General features: G+C 52.0%; 1 protein-coding gene across 1 annotated transcript; it reads right to left on the reverse strand.

Annotated features, from left to right (window-relative positions):
* Window positions 1-6,651: 6,651 nt before the first annotated feature.
* On the reverse strand, window positions 6,652-17,412 carry NT5DC4 (5'-nucleotidase domain containing 4). Its single transcript, XM_047782781.1, is given in 18 exon segments — window positions 6,652-6,985; window positions 8,084-8,161; window positions 11,618-11,678; window positions 12,062-12,113; window positions 12,977-13,147; window positions 13,254-13,320; window positions 13,556-13,663; window positions 14,591-14,623; window positions 14,927-15,006; window positions 15,246-15,303; window positions 15,431-15,524; window positions 15,881-15,938; window positions 16,041-16,076; window positions 16,079-16,147; window positions 16,334-16,428; window positions 16,510-16,627; window positions 16,714-16,787; window positions 17,336-17,412. Coding segments are annotated over 18 exon segments (1,383 nt in total). The 3' UTR covers window positions 6,652-6,931.
* Window positions 17,413-19,517: the final 2,105 nt, after the last annotated feature.

The following is a 19,517-nucleotide window of genomic DNA, read 5'->3' on the forward strand; positions in this document are numbered from 1 at the left end:
GGGCTTACTCTCAAATTTTCTATCCCCACAGGAAAGTTTGCTTTATTTGTTTAAGACTGTAGTTTGCCAAAGTTTCACAGCATACATCAATTTGAAACTGTTGAAAATTAATTTCCCCCACAAATATGGTAAAAATATCAGAGGGTCATTTCTGCAAAATGATAGCCTCTCCTTCCCGCATCCACCTTAGCAGAGAAGGCCCATCCTCCCAGCGTGAAAGAACGGAGCTGAGAAACCAGCCTTCCCCATTGCGAGGGATGTGACAGACCTTCTGGTCCATTGCAGATGAGTTTATGCCAGCTGTGCCTTTGCTTGGAGATCACAAATGACTTTTATGTGTGATCGTTCACTTCCCCACAGATTCCTGGAGATGAGGGGTAACCCCTGTCTGGTCCCTGTCTGAGCTTCTCTAATGAAACACGATACTGAATGGGGGTGCTCATCAAGCTTTTGTCATTCAAACCCAACTCTGCATTCGTTCTTCAGAAGTCCTTCAAATAAAAAAAGGGAGCCGCAGAGGGGTGGAGAGGACCCTTGCCTCTTCACATTTTGCTCTGCTAGGGAACACCTGGCCTGAGAAGAAGACACCCCAGGCCCAGGGGCTCGAATGGGTTGCCTTTCTTTCCTCCTGGGCAACTGCTTTTGGAAAGGTCAAATCAGAATCATTCTGTAGATATGTATAGAAAAACCTATGTATTTTAAATTTTAGTTTTCTTAATATTTATGTATTAACTTTTAAAAAATTAACTTGTGTTCATTCCTGCTTATTCATTTATCTTATTTATTACAGAAAACAGTGATGGTGGCCTGGCTAGAGAATTAGGGGTTTGTCCGGGGAAACACCAACAGGTTGTCCCTGGAGGCCTCTCAGAGAGCACTCATTACCCTAGAGAACTTGCCTCCATCTGACCACCAGCTTCACCCAGGACATGGATTTTCCCTTTGTGAGGAAGGTACCTACCTCTCTAAGTCTACCTCTCTAAGTCAGACTGATAAAAAACGAGACTCATAACTGAGCCATAAAACCACAATGCTAATAGACTCACTTGACCTGTGAAGCTGAATTCCTAGGAGTTTGCCTAGAAATCCCAGAATCTGAAGTTCCCATCATGGCTCAACAGTAACGACTGGTATCCATGAGGGCTCAGGTTCAATCCCTGGCATCGCTCAGTGGGTTAACCATCTGGCGTTGCCGTGAGCTCTGGTGTAGTTCGCAGATGCAGCTCAGATCTGGGTTGCTGTGGCTGTAGTGCAGGCCAGCAGCTGCAGCTCGGATTCAACCCCTAGCCTGGGAACTTCCATGTGCCGTGGGTGTGGCCCTAAAAAAAAAAAAAAAGAAAAGAAAGGACTCACAGAATCTGAAAATGTGACTTCAAGAAATCAAATACTCAAAATCACCAGGCTGAGTCTGAAGCAAGCCCCTCCCTCGTCTTGGATGGGTCTGCACTGCTGCCCTTTGTTCACCTGCCTTTTCTCTGGCTTCACAGGGTTCATCCTTGCCACCCAAAGCCCATCCCCCCACCCAGACCTGGGGATCAGGTGATTTTACACACCCTCCTCAGAGTCACTGTCTCAGTATTACAGTTCAGTTCTCAAAGAGCAACATCATTTTCTTTGTTTCCAGTTCCTTGCAAGAAGTCTCACAGTACCGCCCTGGGTACTAATGATGCATGTTGAACTACTGGCATCTGATAATGCATAGTTTTCAAACTGACCAAGTGCGAGATTTTAAACAGCCTGATTAGACTAAATAGCCTCTTCAGCATATAAAAAGATGTAGGTAATAACAACAGCAGCAGAAAACTGCACCCTAACTCTGGAGCTCCTTGTAGATTCGTAATAACCCTCTTGCTTAGTAAACAGCTGTTCTAGAAACTGGGAGTAGGAGGGAGGGACAGAGGGAAGGAAAGAAGGCAGGCCTTTAATCACTTGGGAGGAAGAGTCATAGGGAATTGTAATAGAGATACAGATCTTGGCAGAAATCAAGTCTAAAGTTGTTTAGGGACAGCTTCTTGGAAGAGAAGAGGATAAGCAAGTTTTAAAGAAAAACAAACAAGGATGGTTGTATACTGGCATCCCTGTGCAGAATGACCATGAACCAGAAGACTGGGAGAGGAGGCGGGACACTTGACATTTATCACTGTTTACTAGGTACCAGGTGCTCATGCTATAAAAGACATCTGCTGTGCCTACCTGGCATGTAGTCCTTCTAGTAAGAGCATCCTAATTTCCTTCCCACCACCTTCTCCCACTGGTCTGTAGCTTAAGATGAATGGACTCCACCCACATGAGCATGTGACCCAGGTCTGGCCAAGCAGAGCCCAGTATCTCTTGAGCCAGTGGCATTGATTGGACAAGGGGGGTTATGTCTCAGTCAAAACCAATTTCCTAGGTTTCTGCTGGTAGGAGACTTTTTTCTGGTAGAGCTGCTGAAAAGATAAGGCAGAAATCTTAAACCCTCTCATAACCATGCAGAAAAACCAACTATAGAACATCATGGGATAAGCCTGAGAGCTGGAGAGAGTAAGTTTACATCCAGTGACATCGCCTGATCCCTGGCTAAAGGCTGGAGCCAGTCAAGCCCCACACTTTTCAATGATACGGGACAATAAGATTCCCTTATTCTTAAGCCAGTTTCCTTTAGGTTTCATCAGTTGCCAGGGGAAAATCCTGACTAGTACACACAGCAGGGTAGGAAACTCCTGTTTGTTTCGTGCTTGCTGGGGCCACCCCCCATGGGGGTTATCTCATTACATTCTCACAATAGCCCTATGCCCTAGGCATAGAAATGCTAAATCAGAGAGTAAATGACGGCTGAAATCTCAAACTCAGAGCTGGCTGGCTTTGAGTCCAGAGCTTTTAATTCCTATCTCTATTTAACATGTGGAAATGACGGCCAGAACGGTGACAAGGAAAGGACGAATCTAAGAAATTCTGTTCCCAACTTATCAAACAGGAATCGCTATGATAACCAAAGTGCTGTCATTTATTCTCCAAACGAGGTGACTTGATCACATTTTTACCACAAGGTCACTACCCCAGGGATGACGCTCCTGCTCTCTTCGTTTCTGCCTGCTCAGGCCTGGGTGTCAGGATTCAGACACCGCTCTACACACCCACCCTCGTGACTAGGCCCAACTGGAAATGCATCTCCCCCCCATCACAGTCCCCATGAACCAACCGATGCTCACCTGGTGCCAGGTGCAGACCACATCTATCTCACAGCCCTGCATCCCCAGGGTGCGGCCCAGCCATGTGGCCAAGGATGGCTCCCAGCTGGTGGGAAAGGGGGAGAGGGGAGGTGGAAGGCACACCCGCTCCTTTTAAGGTCACAACCTGCAGGTTGGATGCCCTATTTCTGCTTAAGATGGGCGGGGCCGGAACTTGGTCAGGTGTCCCCACTCATCTTCCAAGAAGGCTGAGAAATGTCTTGGGTGGCCACATGCCCAACTAAAAATTCTTCCAGAAATGGGGTGTGACTCTCCATGTCCACATCTTAGGAATAATGGGGTACATCCTGAAGGTGCAGATAAGTGAGAATGAGGTGACAAAGTGTTTAAAAAAAGAAAAATAAGAGTTCCCACTGTGGTACAGTGTGTTAAGAACCAGACTGCAGCAGTTGCAGTCACTGTGGAGGCGGGTTTCGATCCCTAGTCCGGGGCAGTGAGTTAAAAGATTTAGCACTGCCACAGCTGCAACGAGTTGCAGCTACAGCTCAATTTCAATCCCTGGCCCAGGAACCTCTATGTGCTGTAGGTGCAACCATAGAAAACCATAGGAAAAAAAATGAGTAGCCCCCAGATGAGAAGCCCCCCTACCCTGCTCCAGATGAGATCCTGAGTTTAGGAGAGTTCCAATCCAAAGCTTTATAGCCTTTCCCCACTTTCTCTTGTCTTACAATGTATCTTTAAAAGCATGCAATCCCACAGGCCAACCCAGAATAATAATAAACCAGGTTACATGATGCACTCACTAAAACATACAGGATACTCAAAGCCAGAGATGACCCAAATGGCCTGTCCCCAGGAGCCACGAGTCTAGTGGGGACACGTGTTAGTCACAAATGTCAAAGTGTGGAGTTCCCGTCGTGGCGCAGTGGTTAACGAATACGACTAGGAACCATGAGGTTGCGGGTTCGGTCCCTGCCCTTGCTCAGTGGGTTAAAGATCTGGCGTTGCCCTGAGCTGTGGTGTAGGTTGCAGACGCGGCTCGGATCACGCATTGCTGTGGCTCTGGCGTAGGCCGGTGGCTGCAGCTCCGATTGGATCCCTAGCCTGGGAACCTCCATATGCCGCAGGATCGGCCCAAGAAATAGCAACAACAACAACAAAAGACAAAAAAAAAAACCCACAAATGTCAAAGTGTGATAATCCTGAGAAAGGCTGTGGAGACTGAGGAACGGGTCTAGTCTCCTACATCAGGGAGGCCCCTGAGATCTGAAGGAAGAGCAGGTTTAACGAGGAGCAGAGGCAGGGATGTTTCCCGCAGAGGGAAAAGCATGAGAAGGGTCCTTTGGCCATCTCTTCTTTTGCAGGATCTCTCTCCCTCCTCCCCTCCCTCTCCTTCACTCTCTTCCTCAGACCCCTTAAGGGTCTTCTGCCAGGCCCTTTATCCCCCAGCCCTTTCTGCATTCTCTCTACCCTAGCAGGGATTTCTGAGGGTTGATTTTTGTTTTTTGGGTTTTTTTTTTTTATGATTCTTTTCTTTTTTTTGTCTTTTTTTTTTTTTTTTTTTTTTTTTTTGCCATTTCTTGGGCCGCTCCAGCGGCATATGGAGGTTCCCAGACTAAGGGTCTAATCAGAGCTGTAGCCGCCGGCCTATGCCAGAGCCACAGCAACGCGGGATCTGAGCTGCGTCTGCGACCTACACCACAGCTCACAGCAATGCCAGATTCTTAACCCACGGAGCAAGGCCAGGGACCGAACCCGCAACCTCATGGTTCCTAGTCGGATTCGTTAACCACTGCGCCACGACGGGAACTCCTAAGGGTTGATTTTTGTAGTGTTAGCTACTATACCATAATTTAGCACCTTCCCAGAAAAGTCTGGGCCCTAGAAACTGAGCAATTTTTCTGAAGAAATGCTATTCTCTAGCCCTTGAATAAAACTCTAGCGTGTGGAGTTCCCTTCTTGGCTTGGTGGTTAACAAACCCAACTGGGATCCATGAGGATGAGGGTTCGAGGATGTGGGTTAAAGATCCCATTTCCATGAGCTGTGTTGTAGGTTGCAGACCTGGCTTTGGATCCCATTTTGCTGTGGCTGTGGTGCAAGCCAGCAGCTACAGCTTGGATTCGACCCCTAGCCTGGGAACTTCATGTGCTGCAGGTGGCACCCTAAAAATAAAAAAAAATAAAAAAATAAACCTCTAGTGTTAAAAGGCACACAGCTGGACATATTTGCTCCTTTTGCTCAAGAACCTGCCTCTGTAGACTCTGGGGCCCAAAAATCAACCCAGGACGAAGAATGAAAGGCCTAGAAGCTTCTGAAATGCAGAAGAGATATAAAAAAATGACTGCAAACTCTCTGAACACACACATCTTCCAAATGTTTCCCTTGTTTATCCACAGAAAACAAAACTACTGAACTGTCACAGACCTACTCCTTCAAGAATTTTTTTGTCATTTCAAACATATAGATATATTCTTTCTAAGCCTCCATGTAAATGCCAGATGATACCATTAACACAAAAAGCAGACTCAAATCAGTGACATCAAATCAATGGAGGGCTAGAGCTTAACACTACAGAGCAGCTTCTACCAAAATAATCAAGGAGTTCCTGGTGGCTTGGTGGGTTAAGGATCTGGCGTTGTCACTGCTGTGGTTCTGGTTACAGCTGAGGCGAGAGTTTAGTCCCTGGCCTGGGAACTTTTATATACATTGGGTGCAGCCAAAAAAAAATCATAAAGTTTTTTTGATTTTTTTGGTAAAAAAAAGTTTTTAATCATGAGTATGACTTTTTTCTTTTTCTTTTTCTTTTTAGGTCTGCACCCGCAGCATATGGAGATTCCCAGGCTAGGGGTCAAATCAGAGCTAGAGCTGCCAACCTACCCCAACAGCCACAGCAATGCCAGATCTGAGCTGCATCTGGAATCTACACCACAGCTCACGGCAACGCCGGATCCTTAGCCCACTGAGCAAGGCCAGGGATCGAACTCGCATCCTCATGGATCCTAGTTGGGTTCGTTGACCACTGAGCCACGAAGGGAAGTCTTCAGTGTGACATTATGGTTTTTGATGCAGGTACACATCAAGTTCAAAGACATCTGGGCCATCTCATTCATTTACTGCCTTTTGTAGTAGCCAATCAGGTGTTGTTACTAGCAATAGAATCCACAGTGCCCAGAAATAATATTTTTAAAAAGAAATGGGAGTTCCCATCATGGCGCAGCAGAAACGAATCCGACTAGGAACGATGAGGTTGCGGGTTCCATCCCTGGCTTCGCTCAGTGGGTTAAGGATCTGGCGTTGCCGTGAGCTGTGGTGTAGGTTGCAGACACGGCTCGGATCTGGCATTGCTGTGGCTGTGGTGTAGGCTGGCGGCAACAGCTCTGATTAGACCCCTAGCCTGGGAACCTCCATATGCTGTGGGTGTGGCTAAAAAGAAAAGACAAAAAAGAAAGAAAGAAATGAATAGAAATTGGCGGTGAAACGATACGCTCAGGGAACAGGTAAAATCATTTCACTTATTACACACATTTCCCAATGGCACAGAGCGGGGGTGGCAGCAAGGGTTTGGGGGAGGTGGAATGGCTTCCAGGATGAGAGCAATACACCCTCCTCCCTAAAAGAAGTGTTCCTGGGCTCCCAAACTGTTACTCTTAGAAGATTTCAACATGTTTGCTTTTTCCATCTTCCATATTGTTCCTGAAACCACTTGTCTGGAAAATGTCTCAAGTAGAAGATGACAGTGATGCCAGCCCGTGTCCAGGACTCATGCAGCCCCCAGGCAGCCCTCCTGGTCCTCGTCTCTCTCTTGGCCTTCAGCCTGACAAGAAACAAAGAGAGCTCATTATGGAACCTTCCCAAGTTCACACAGTGACCCCCCCAACCAGGGGTAGAAAACGTGTCCAAATGCCCTAGTTTGGGCTGGGATGGAGACAGGAGGTAGAGAGGACCAGAGGACACACAGTTACAGATGGGAGCTGTCCAGCCCTCTGGTGGATTGGGAGGGGAAAGAGTCGCAAACCACTAATTAAAGGTTATTAATGAACCTGAGTTTTGAGCTTCGCCTGGGCTAGATAATAAAGTCATTTACAATTCATTTTCTCCCTGTCTGTTGGGCATACAGAAGGCATTAAAGAATGCTCAGTGAGGAATTCCAATTGTGGCTCAGAGGGTTAAGAACCCAACTAGTAGCCACGAGGATTCGGGTGCAATCCCAGGCCTAGATGGGTTAAGGATCTGTGTTGCTGTGAGCTGCGGGGCAGGTCGCAGATGCAGCTCAGATCTGCCGTTGCTCTGGCTGTGCTGTAGACCGGCAGCTATAGCTCCAATTTGACCCCTAGCCTGGGAACTTCTAATGCCACAGGTGTGGCCCTAAAAAGACCAAAAAAAATAAAAAAATTTAAAAAAAATTAAAAAAAAAAAAGAATTCAGGGAGTTCCCAGCGTGGCTCAGCAGAAATGAATCTGACTAGTATCCATGAGGTTGTGGATTTGATCCCTGGCCTCACTTAGTGGATTAAAGGATTGGGCATTGCCGTGAGCTGTGGTGTAGATGGCAGACACAACTGGAATTACGCATTGCTGTGGCTGTGGTGTAGGCTGGCAGCTCCAGCTCTGATTTGACCCCCAGTCTGGGAACCTCCATATGCCAAGGGTGCAGCCCTAAAAAAGAAGACCTTTGAAAAAAGAGGAAAAAAAAGAAATGTAATACCCAACTATAACACAGTATAATACGTATGGTAAAATAACACGTATTTCTATATAAATAGGAGTGGTTGTACCTGAAGACAAAATAGCCCCGCAAATCTCCAAAATGCTCCCTGGGGTGATACTGCTCCCTTGGGACCCCAGCTCTGGCCCATGGTAGCCTCCAAGCCACTGGCCAGCCAGGGGACCCCTCCCACCTCCCAGGGACTCACCCTCCGGCCGCAGGAGAGGAGGCAGGAGGCGGGGTCCAGATTGGCCCGTTCTTGATCCACAACTGACTCCTGCGGCATCTGTAGGGACAAACGCAGCAGGAGGTGGAGAAACTCCATCTTTGGTGAGGCTTCCCAGAGCCCTCAGCTCTCCATAGACTCACCCCCAGCCCACCCTCTGACCACAGTGGCCAGCTTCCTGCCCAGTGAGGGTACAGAAGAAGGAGCCCGGGAGGGTCAGCAGGAGAAGGAAGGTTCTGGCAGATGGACCTCACTTCCTCAAAACTCGCAGGCAGGCCCAGCTAGGTAAAGGTCAGGTTCTTTCACCTGTGGCCCTTGGGGGCCATTGTCTTCACCTGACTGTTCTGGACTTTAGCAATGATATCTAACAGCACAAGATCTAGGCCTTGGAGGAGTTCCCATCGTGGTGCAGCGGAAACAAATCTGACTGACATCCACTAGGACGCAGGTTCAATTCCTGGCTTCGCTTGGTGGGTTAAGGGTCCAGCATTGCTGTGAGCTGTGGTGTAGGTCACAGACACGGCTCAGATCCTGCATTGCTATGGCCGTGGCGTAGGCCGGCAGCTACCACTGCGATTCAACCCCTAGGCTGGGAACCTCCATATGCCTCAGGTTTGGCCCTAAAAAGACACACACACAAAAAAAAAAAAAAAAAAAAAACCTAGGCCCTGGACCCCCAGCTTTGCCTACAGGGATTCTCCAGCCCTGTTCATCTAAAAGCCCAGAGATGAGATGAGGCTGCTCCGTGACCTCCACTCCCCCAGCATGCGGCAGTGTGGTGCAGGGGACAGAGCCCCTCCCCTAAGTTCAGCAGCCCTGGATGCAGTCTGTCTACCAGCAGTGCAACAGCAAGTTACCCAGGTTCCTTGCACTTCCAATTCGCCAATGGTAAATGAGGAGAAGAAAGACTATTTGGCTGGGTTATGTTAATCATTCAGCAGAATCAATTAAAAAAAAAAAGCAGGAGTTCCTGTTGTGGCTCAGCAGGTTAAGAACCCAACATAGTGTCCTTGGGGATGTGGGTTCGATCCCTGGCCTCGCTCAGTGAGCTGCAGCTTAGGTAGCAGATGCGGCTCAGATCTGGCCTTGCTGTGACTGTGGTGTAGCCTGGCAGCTGCAGCTCCGATTCAGCCCCAAGCCTGGGAATTTCCATATGCTGCAGGTGCAGCCGTAAAGTGAAAACAAACAAACAAAACTCCAGCCCAGCCCAGTGCAAGATACATAAAATGGTTTTTCTCCTCTCAACTATCAGGAAGGCAGCTGAGAATGGCAGCAGGGCCCGGGGAGCTCCAAATCCTTGACTGCAGACAGTACATTGTTAAAGATGGAAATAGTGACCCCTGGAGTTTCTGCCATGGCTCAGCTGAAACAACTCTGACTAGTACCCATGAGGATGAAGATTCAATACTGGCCTCGCTCAGTGGGTTAAAGATCCAGCATTGCCATGAGCTATGGCGTAGGTCACAGACGTGGCTCGGATCTCATGTTGCTGTGGCTCTGACATAGGCCGGCAGCTATAGCTCCAATTTAACCCCTAGCCTGGGAACCTCCATGAGCCAAGGGTGCAGCCCTAAAAAGACAAAAAAAAAAAAAAGGAAAAAGAAAGAAAGACCAACCGATCTTTGGGAGACCGGAAGCACATGCTCGGGGGAGCTATGCACTTATGGACCCCATGAACCCCGTGGCATCACTGCTGCCTCTATTTCTCTACTCTTGACCCAGAAGCATCTCTGGTCTCCCCAAAGAAAACCAGCTGGAGCATTTACTGTATCATCTGCTATTTGGTCCACTTCCTCTGCAATCACTGTATGTTTACTGAGGGTGGGGGACCATAGCTTTCCTCCCTTGAAACCAGTGTCATATATACAAGGGAAATAGTGGTAATGGAGTCTCAGTTTAAAGCAGGAGTTAAGGTTGGGAGGAGAAGGACTTCCCAGAGGAGGCATCCTATCTGTACCGCTGTAACCCCTCCTGATCTATTTTTCATGATGCGGACAGTTATCTGCAAGGCTGGTGCCTGGAGGTGGAAGGGTGGGTCTGGTGACCTGAAAACCTCTTGGAAGGGGCTGGGGACCAGTGGGTCCTTCTGAGGTAAAGGGTCAGGGATGCTGGGGGAGTTCTAGGGACCCACCAGCTCCTGGGGCGCCCGGAACAGAGAGCTGAGCGGGTGGTGCAGGAAGTTGAGGAAGGTGGCTGTATAGAGGTCAGCGTAGCGCATCAGCTGGCTGGAGAAGAGCGTCTGGCGGAAGCCACAGCATAACAGGCTGCCCATCGTGCTATAGCTCAGGTCCAGCTCCCGGGTGACTCTCTGGCAGAGGGACAGCTCGCTGATTCAAGGTCCCCGCCCCCCCGGAAACTGCTTCACCTGCAAGTGAGCCCACCTTTGGGTCCCAGCCCAGCTCCACCCTCCCAGGTCTGTCACCCAAGGCCACTGAGGCCCTTGCTGCACCAACCAGAGTCTTTGGGATGGGCCAGCTCTCCCCACTTTGCTACGGGCCCCCTCCCTGCTTTCTTCACAGTTAGTCTCCCCCCTGGTCCTGGGAAAGTGACCCCACCCCCACCCCCAAGCTAAACTCTCAGCCTAAGTTACCTTCTGATGCCCCCATCAAGAGCTTTGCAGAGGCCCACATGCCCAGCCCCCCTCTTAGACTCCTACCTCGTCACAGTCCCTTGCTTTTGCTTTTTTTTTTTAATTGTTTTTAGGGCCTCACTCGTGGCATATGGAAGTTCTCAGGCTAGGGGTCGAATCGGAGCTGCAGCCGCCAGCCTACACCAAGGCCACAGCAACGCAGGATCCTTAACCCACTGAGGGAGGTCAGGGATAGAACTCACGTCCTCATGGATACTAGTTGGTTTCTTAACCAGCTGAGCCACAACGGGAATGCCACAGTCCCTGCTTTTAGAGTCTAGAAAACCAGCCCAGATATTACTCCTAGAGGGACCAAGAGCATGCTCGTTCCAGCTCGGTTTTCTCATCTGTAAGATGAGGGTGACAATCCCTGCCCAGCCCGCAGGGCTGTGGAAGGGCCAAAGATCCTTCATTATCGGTCCCCGGGGCCTGGAAAAGCCAAGTTACCTGAATCCCCTGATGCAGTCGGAGACCCTCCCAGCTTTGGGGGCTGGTCAGTAATGCCCCAAGGGAAGGTTTCCTTTCTTCTTTCCCAGACCCATCAGCTCACGGGCTCTCAATCCCATCTTCTCCAGCCCTTGTCTGGCTGACCCCAGATGCCAGCTGACTAGGTGGTCACACGAGGACCCAACCCGAGAGGCAGGCACTTCTCGAAGTTAGGGGTAGAGACTGAGGACCCGGGCCAAGCCGGAGAAATCACCCCACAGGCTGGACTAACTCAGCTGTTCAAGAGCACACTGCAGTCACTTGGGACTTGGGCCAGCAGAGGGCGCTGGCTGACAAGGGCAAGCAGCGCTTCTCTGAGCCCGAGAGAGTCACTGGGCTCTGGGGACCCGGGCCAGAGCGGATCACGGTCCCGCCCTCCTCACTGGGCCCTTGGCTCTTACCCAAATCTCTCTCTTGGTGGAGTTGAGGAGTTGAAGCTCATAACTGCTTCCATCCATGTGCCTGGTGCAAAAATATCCACATGACCCAGGAGGAGAGGAGCCAGGCCCCCAGCTCCAGACACGGCCTCCCCAGACTGCGCCAGGATCAGGGACCCGCTATCAGCACCCAATGGCGCTGCTGGGCTGGTGGGGAGCCGTGTTGGGGAGGGTAAACATCCTGAGTCCATGCCAGGTGGGTCAGGAGGAAGGGCCTAGAGGTCACAGTCGAGTGTCCCAGGGGGGTCAGTGGGGTCCCAAATTCCAGGTTACTGAAGAAGCCCAGCCTGACATAGATCAGGATTTCCTGACTTTCATGGCCACGGCCCGCTGCCAAGCCTGGACATGGCCTACCACCCTCCATCCTGCTCCCCTCCAGGGGCAGGAGTCACAGGTCAGGGCTCTCACTGGTACAGGTCGGCCAGGTGCACATCCAGCCTCTTCAGCTCCTCCATTCTCTCTGAGAAGTTGGGGAAAAGGGGGTGTGAGTGACAACCCTGCCCACCTTTGTCCCAGGCCTCCAGATCATGGGGGTCTAGGCCCAGCCCCCAGCTGTGTGCATAACCTCCCTGACCCTTTTCTTACATCGAGTGAGACTCCACCCAGAGCAGAGCAACGGCAGCACCGTGAGACCAGTGGAGGCTGGTCAGGTGATCTGCCTGAGGTCACATGGCAGTGACTCAAACCCAGCTCTGTGAACAAGCCTGAATTGTTTGGGTTCACAGCAACTCCTGACCCGGCCGGGGGCGTGACCTTCCTCTCACATTCTTCAGGGCTCTGGGGGTGGGGGGGGTTGGGTGAGGAGGGAGAACTTGAACTATAGAAACACCACAGCACTCCGGATTTTAGTCTCAGCTTTAGCCTTCTGGCTGTGTGACTTTGGGCAAGCTGCTTAACCTCTCTGGGTCTCTTTTTCCTCAGGTATAAAATAGCTCGGCTTGGAATTCCTGTGGTGGTTCAGCAGGTTAAGAATCTGACTAGTATCCATAAGGATGCAGATTCAATCCCTGGCCTTGTTCGGTGAGCTAAAGGTTCCAGCAGTGTAGGTCACAGATGTGGCTCAGATCTGGCTTGGCTGTGGCTATAGTATAGGCCAACAGCTGTAGCTGGGATTCGACCCCTAGCCTGGGGAACTTCCATAGGCTGCAAGTGCAGCCCTAAGGAAAAATTAAAATAAAATAAAATAAAATAAAATAAAATAAATCAGCTCTCATAAACCACAAAATGGACACTTCCAAACCTGCAGGAGAGGGGGAGGGTGACAAGGGGGAAAGCCTCTGCCCCACTGGCCAGTGTCCCCTGATGACCCACCCCACCTCTCACCCTTCTCTTGGACCCAGATGCCCAGCTCCCGGGACAGCTCAGGAACCACCAGGCAAGTCCACCAGCCCTGCCGCTTCTTGGACTTGAGGATGTCCGCCAAGATGTGGTCACCAATGTACAGGATGTCCTTCCCCCGTACCCCGAGCAATTCGCATACCACATCCGATGAGCCTGCCCCACGGTGAGAAGATTGACTGGCTCACAGCCCTTCCTGTCCAAGGGGGAGGCTGGGGACACAGGCTCCTAGTCTAGGGATGGTGCCTGTGGGAGCTGGTACCTCCAGAGTAGATGGCACAGTGCTGGTGGGGCCCGGTGTAGATGCCCACACGGAGTTTGCCTGAGTCCTGGAAGGGGCAGGGGGTGTCATTAGAGGGCTAGGGGCTGGGATTGGTGGGGGTAACCATGGGGCATGGGAGGAAGGAGGCAGCAGAGGGCCCTGAAGGGACCCTGGGTCCCTGTCTCTGGAGACAGACAGACAGCAGGGCAGTAGCTGCCAAGGGCGGGTCAAGCCTGAGAAGTAGGCTCCCTCCCCACGGGGTGGCCCAAGGGTCCAGGTGGATGGCCCCAGCCCTGCCTTACCGTGTTGACCTGTCTCAGCACCGTTCCCTCCGCAAAGAAACGTGGCTTCTGCGTGTCCACCACAATCAGGTCAAAGTAGGAACTCCAGGGCCTGGCTGTGGCCCCAGCCTGTGGGACAGGCATCGGGGAGGTTGTGCAGACACATGCACTCAACCTGGAAAATCTGAGCTGCCCCGGCTCACGGGTCTCAGCCCTGGGTGCCCCGCCTCACCACCCCACATCTGGCTGGGGCAGCAGCCCAGGCTCAGCCATGCTCTGGATGGGTTTAAAGCTCACCAAGCCCTCACATCAGGAGCCCGTCCACATGCCCTGGCCCTGCCTCTCAGCCAGATGAAACCAAAAACCAGGAGTCTGGCCACCCAGCAGCCCCAGTCTTGCCGGCACAAGGAAGCACTCAAAGGTACTAGCAGAAGCCAGTGTGGATGTCGTGTGGACTGTGTCAGCCCCAGAGCTCCTCGTGCTCTCCTTGTGCAGAGCCAGAGACCCAGGGACAAGGGACAGTCCCTGAGTTGGAAACCTACTCACACACTTGCCATCCAGGTCACAGCAGAGTGTGTCACACTCCCCTTCCCCAGCCCTGCCACAGGCTCATCTCACCCCCTTCTGTCCCATCCAGCTCTTCCCCCAAATATTTCATGGCCTCTTTTTTTTTTTTTAATGGCTGCACCCACAGCCTTTGGAAGTTCCCAGGCCAGGGATCAAATCCGAGCCACAGCTGCGACCTATGCCACAGCTGTAGCAATGCTGGATCCTTAACTCCCTGCACTACAGCAGGAATTCTACCTCTTCATTGCCTTCTCCAAGGCCATAAGCGACCTTCCCAATCCCTCCCTGCTCTTCCCATGACCTGGCTGAGGTCATTGACCCCGCCTACTCAGGAAGTTCCAGCAGGGCCCACCCGTGAGAAACGACCCCTCCCCCACACTGGGTTCTTCCTTCAAGGGCTGGACATGGGACAGGCCCTCAGCCAGGTGGCCCGGCCTGACTCTCCCTGCCCTTGACACAGCCTACCCCAGCCAGGCAGGTGGCACTCACCTCACCAATGCCAAACAGGTAGGTCATGATGGCCTGGCAGGGACAGGACAGGGATCAGGGCACCCAGTTGGGCTGGGCCAGGGACCCCTACCTGCCACACTGCCCTCAGCCCACAGGATAAACTGGGGACTACAGGAGCAAGATGGTGGAGAAACTGCTTATCCACAGAGACTTTAAAAGGCCAAGAAATAGAACCCAAATTACCAACAAGGTGATGGGGATAGGTGGGCACCCCCCCACCCATCTCCCACAGAGCCTCTGTTTCCCCAGGGCTAGGAATAAAGCAGTTCTCTGCTCAGAGGATGCTAAGCCTCACCCATCCTCACACACACTCACATCAGCATAGTTGTAGCTGCTGTTGGTGGCCAGGAACACTTTCCCAACCTCCTTCATCTTGCCCAGCAGGATGGGGATTCCCCTGAAGGAAAGAGGAGGGCCTCCAGGGTGGGGCCTCCCTGAGCTGTCCTGGGACCCCCTTCTCAGGTCTAAGCTCCCAGACAGGGGGACCCAAGCCAGGCAGGAGAGCCATGAGCAAGTCCAGGGCACAGAGCTCTGTCCGGAGGGAGGAGGCTGGGCCAGGGGAAGCAGCACCCCCTGCCCTGGGGGAGCTGGCGACAAAGGGACAGGCTTGGTCAGGACCCTGGTCTGTGGCCACTCACATCCTTCTCCACATACCTCTCCAAGTTCTCCAGGGTCTTCTCCTTGAGACAGCCCTGCAGGAGGGAGCAGAGCTGGGTGTCCATGGGTCCCCAAAGGCCCCAAGATGGCAAACCCAGACCACCATCCCCAATTGGAAGAGGGGTGAAACCCTAGGCAGGACTGGGGACCTGGGCCACTCACCGACTGATGGACATTATCCATGGCATCTGTCACATCCTGGAAGAGGCTTCGGAAGGACATGAAGAGGTTCCCATGCTGATAGCCAGTGTCACGGCTGGATCAGGCCAAGAGGGGACAGACGGGAGGCTGATAAGGGGCCCTGCGGTGACCACCAGCCCTGGAGACCTGCCGGAGGGAGCCCTCCAACCACACTGAGGCCAACACTGGGCTCATGTCCCAGCCTTCCTGGGAAGGGTGTCACCCCCTGGGAAGCATCAGTTACAAATTTGGAGGCCCCCACAGTGAAGGCTTTCACACTGAGTTCTTGGAGCCCCTCCAACCCCTCAGGAGGGGACTTTGCCCCTTGATGGGGCCCCCACTTCAGGGCTTGGCTCCCCACCCCTACCCCTGGCCCAGGAGTGGCACAGTGTCCCACTGGTCACCCAGGACTAGTCAGGGCGTGGAACTCACTTGATATATCGGGAGCAGCCAGAGAAGAAGTCCACCAGTCAGGCGTACAGGTAGGTTTCTGGAGTAGGGATGCCGATCAATCTCTGGCCCAAGGATCCAGGCAGCAGCCCCCAGGCTGGGCCCTGGAGGACCACCTCCCCCACCCCCATCCAGCCCTTACCCGGCAGGTTGAAGAGTGTGTTGAGAACATGGAAACGCGCAGTTCGTCCCTCTGAATGAACTTGCTGGGGTAGAAGCTCCATATCTCTGCCCTGTGGAGCAGGGGCGCTGAGTGTGGCTGAAGCCCTCTCCCCAGCGTCCCCTAGAGGCCTGGCCGGGCCCTGCCATTACTTCCCACCTCGACCCCTCCTCTCCCTCTATTCAGCCAGCAGTGGGGCCCCTGCAGTGTCCTGAATCACCCCTCCCCCACCCCAGTCTTTCCTCCAGCATCCTGGCTCCCACCGGGTCCCTTACTCCAGAGGAAGGTAAAGCCTTGGGTGCCCAGCAGCACGTTCCCGTGGGCATCCACCTTCAGCAGGTTTCCGTAGAGAGCATCAAACACCAGTCCCCTGGGAGAGGGCACGGATGCTGTGGATGGGATGCCAGGGACGACAAGCTGTCGCCACCTCCTGCCCTGCGAGCCCCGGCACCTGGTGGGGAAGGTGGGGTCGTAGGAGTAGCGCAGAATCTCATGCGGGTATCCGATGCACACCAGGCGCTCCAGCAGCAGCTCGAAGGTCAGCATCTCGTAGGCCGGGGACTTCTAGGCTGCGGGTGGGGCAGACCCAGGTCCGTGGGCGCCCACCTTCGGCTCCCCCAGCTCCCAATTCCCTGCCTTGCTCCCTTCCCACTACCAGCCAGAGTGTAGTCCATGTCAAAGCCGAAGCAGCGGATATCCCCCAGTGCCAGGCTGCGGTTGACAAAAATCCTGGAAGCAGGAGGACACTGGGATCACCTCCCTGAACAAAAAGCCCAGGGCCTCTCCGGGTCTACGTGTTTCTGAGCACATGCGTGTGAGCGTAGGTGTGAGAGTGTATAAGTTTCCATCTCACCATGCCAGTGTGCTGGGGACATCCCCGTGAGCCAAGATGTGCCGTTTTCAGTGGGGGTGTCACTTTCCTGAGCGGGGTCACTGTGTCCAAGCTGAGAGATGACCTGTTGGTCACAGAAGGGGGTGTGCCACGGGGGGCACCAGTAGGTATAGGCATGTGTGTGTGTGTGTGTGTGTGTGTGTGTGTGAGAGGGGGAGAGCCCCTCCCTGCCAAGTGTGCACTCTCCAGGTTTCCATCTGACACGTCCCTGTCCACCCACAGACCGTGTCCCTTTGTGAGTGCAGGTGTTTGTGTTTTAGGTGTCCTTCTCTCAGTGTATTTGAAGGAGTCTCTCTCAGGGCTGCTGTGCTGTGGGCTTATGTTAGGAAAGGGGGTGTTTATTGAGATTCCCCACCGTCACCCCCATCCCAAGTGCCTGTCTCACCACCAGTGCCAGTTCTGCTCCACCGTCTGCGGCTCCCCTCGGGCCACCCTTGGCTCTCCCCTGTCCACGCTGGCCATCGCTGCCAGGATCCAGGAGCCAGTGGTCCCTTTTCCAGCCACCTACACACTATCAGTGGGGCCCAGCAGCTCCCCTCGCCGTAAGGATTTCAGACACCGCTGACCCAGCTGGCCCCACCCTGGGCCCCATCTCCTCCTCCTTTGAGGGAGGAGTCAGCCAGGAGAGTCCCCGCTGTCCCCTCCCTCCTTTAAGAAAAGAAAGCGGTAATGACCAAGTTCGTCTATACTGTGCCACCTCCACTTCCAGGGCTCATGCCTCCAAGAACCTCAATCACCTAGAAAGGAACAGGGGACCCTGAATGAAGCAAACTTAGGGGTTACAAAGGCAGGAGTCTTGTGTGCTTTAAAAATAAGAGTGGGGAGTTCCCGTCGTGGCGCAGTGGTTAATGAATCCGACTAGGAACCATGAGGTTGCGGGTTTGGTCCCTGCCCTTGCTCAGTGGGTTAAGGATCTGGCATTGCCGTGAGCTGTGGTGTAGGTCGCAGACGCGGCTCGAATCCCGCGTTGCTGTGGCTCTGGCGTAGGCCAGTGGCTACAGCACCGATTCGACCCCTAGCCTGGGAACCTCCATATGCCGCGGGAGCGGCCCAAAGAAATAGCAAAAAGACAAAAATAAATAAATAAATAAATAAAATAAAAATAAGAGTGGGAGTTCCTGTCGTGGCACAGAGGAAACGAATCCACCTAGGAACCATGAGGTCGAGGGTTCGATTCCTGGCCTTGCGCAGTGGGTTAAGGATCTGTTGTTGCTATGAGCTGTGGTGTATTTCACAGATGCAGCTCGGATCTGACATTGCTGTGGATGTGGAGTAGGCTGGCAGCTACACCTCCGATTAAACCCCTAGCCTGGGAACCTCCATGTGCTGCGGATGCGGCCCTAAAAATAAATAAATAAATAAAAATAAAAGAGTGAAAAATAAAATAAAATAAAAGTAAAAGAGTATAGGGGTTCCCGTTGTGGCTCAGTGGGTTAAGAATCCAACGAGTACCCATGAGGATGCAGGTTCCATCCCTGTCATCCCTCAGTGGGTTAAGGATCCGTCGTAGGCCAGCAGCTGCAACTGCAATTTGACCCCTAGCCTGGGAACTTCCATGTGCCACAGGTGCGGCCCTAAAAAAGAAACAATGAAAGAATAAAAAATAAATAAAAGAATGTCTAATAAAGAAAGAACTTAGGACTCTTGCTTTACACACATTTAATTTTTATTATAATTTTTTAAAATTTTGTTGAAGTATAATTGATTTATAATACACACAATTCTAACATAATTGGTTATAAGTCTTCCAAGGCCAAGGCCATTTGAAGAAGTAACTTTGGAGTTCCCTGGTAACTGAGCAGGTTAAGGATCTGGCATTATCACTGCTGTGGCGTGGGTCGATCCCTGCCCGGGAACTTCCACATGCCGTGGGGATGGCCATCCCCCAAAAAAGAAGTAATTGCTGCTAGAAGTATGCCAGGAGCTATAAGCAGCAATGATGACTAGAATCACAGAATCAAAAAAAGAAAATCAAAATTAAAAAGTGAATATCAAAAAACAGAGCAAGCGGGACCATTGAGTGTACAGCTGTATATAGGCCCTAAGAGTCCACAATTACTGGCTTTGTGACAAAGCTCAATGATTTCCATTCAGGATTTTAACCTGGATGGAGTTCCCATTGCGGCTCAGTGGGTTATGAACACGACATAGTGTCTGTGAGGATGCGGGTTGGATCCCTGGCCTCACTCAGTTGGTTAAGGATCCCGAGTTGTTGTGACTGTGGTGTAGGTCACAGACGTAGCTTGGATCTGACATGGCTATGGAATGGTGTAGGCTGGCAGCTGCAGCTCCGATTCCACCCCTAGCGTGGGAACCTCCGTATGTCGCAGGTGCAGCTCTAAAAGGACAAAAGACAAAAAAAAAGACTCAGGAGGAAGAACACCTGGTTGTGGGGCATCACTAGGGAACTTCCTCAGCCCTCCCCCTGGGAGTTAGCATGGCAAATATACAAAAAGTATCTTTCTTTTGCCACAGCGGAACTCAAGGATCTATCCCCAGACTCCCTCCCCCCGAGGACATGGAAGTCATGCAGTGACATTCAAATACAGTCACTTCAGGGTTCTCAG

Source organism: Phacochoerus africanus, chromosome 5 (assembly GCF_016906955.1).
Source record: "Phacochoerus africanus isolate WHEZ1 chromosome 5, ROS_Pafr_v1, whole genome shotgun sequence".
NCBI lineage: Eukaryota > Metazoa > Chordata > Mammalia > Artiodactyla > Suidae > Phacochoerus > Phacochoerus africanus.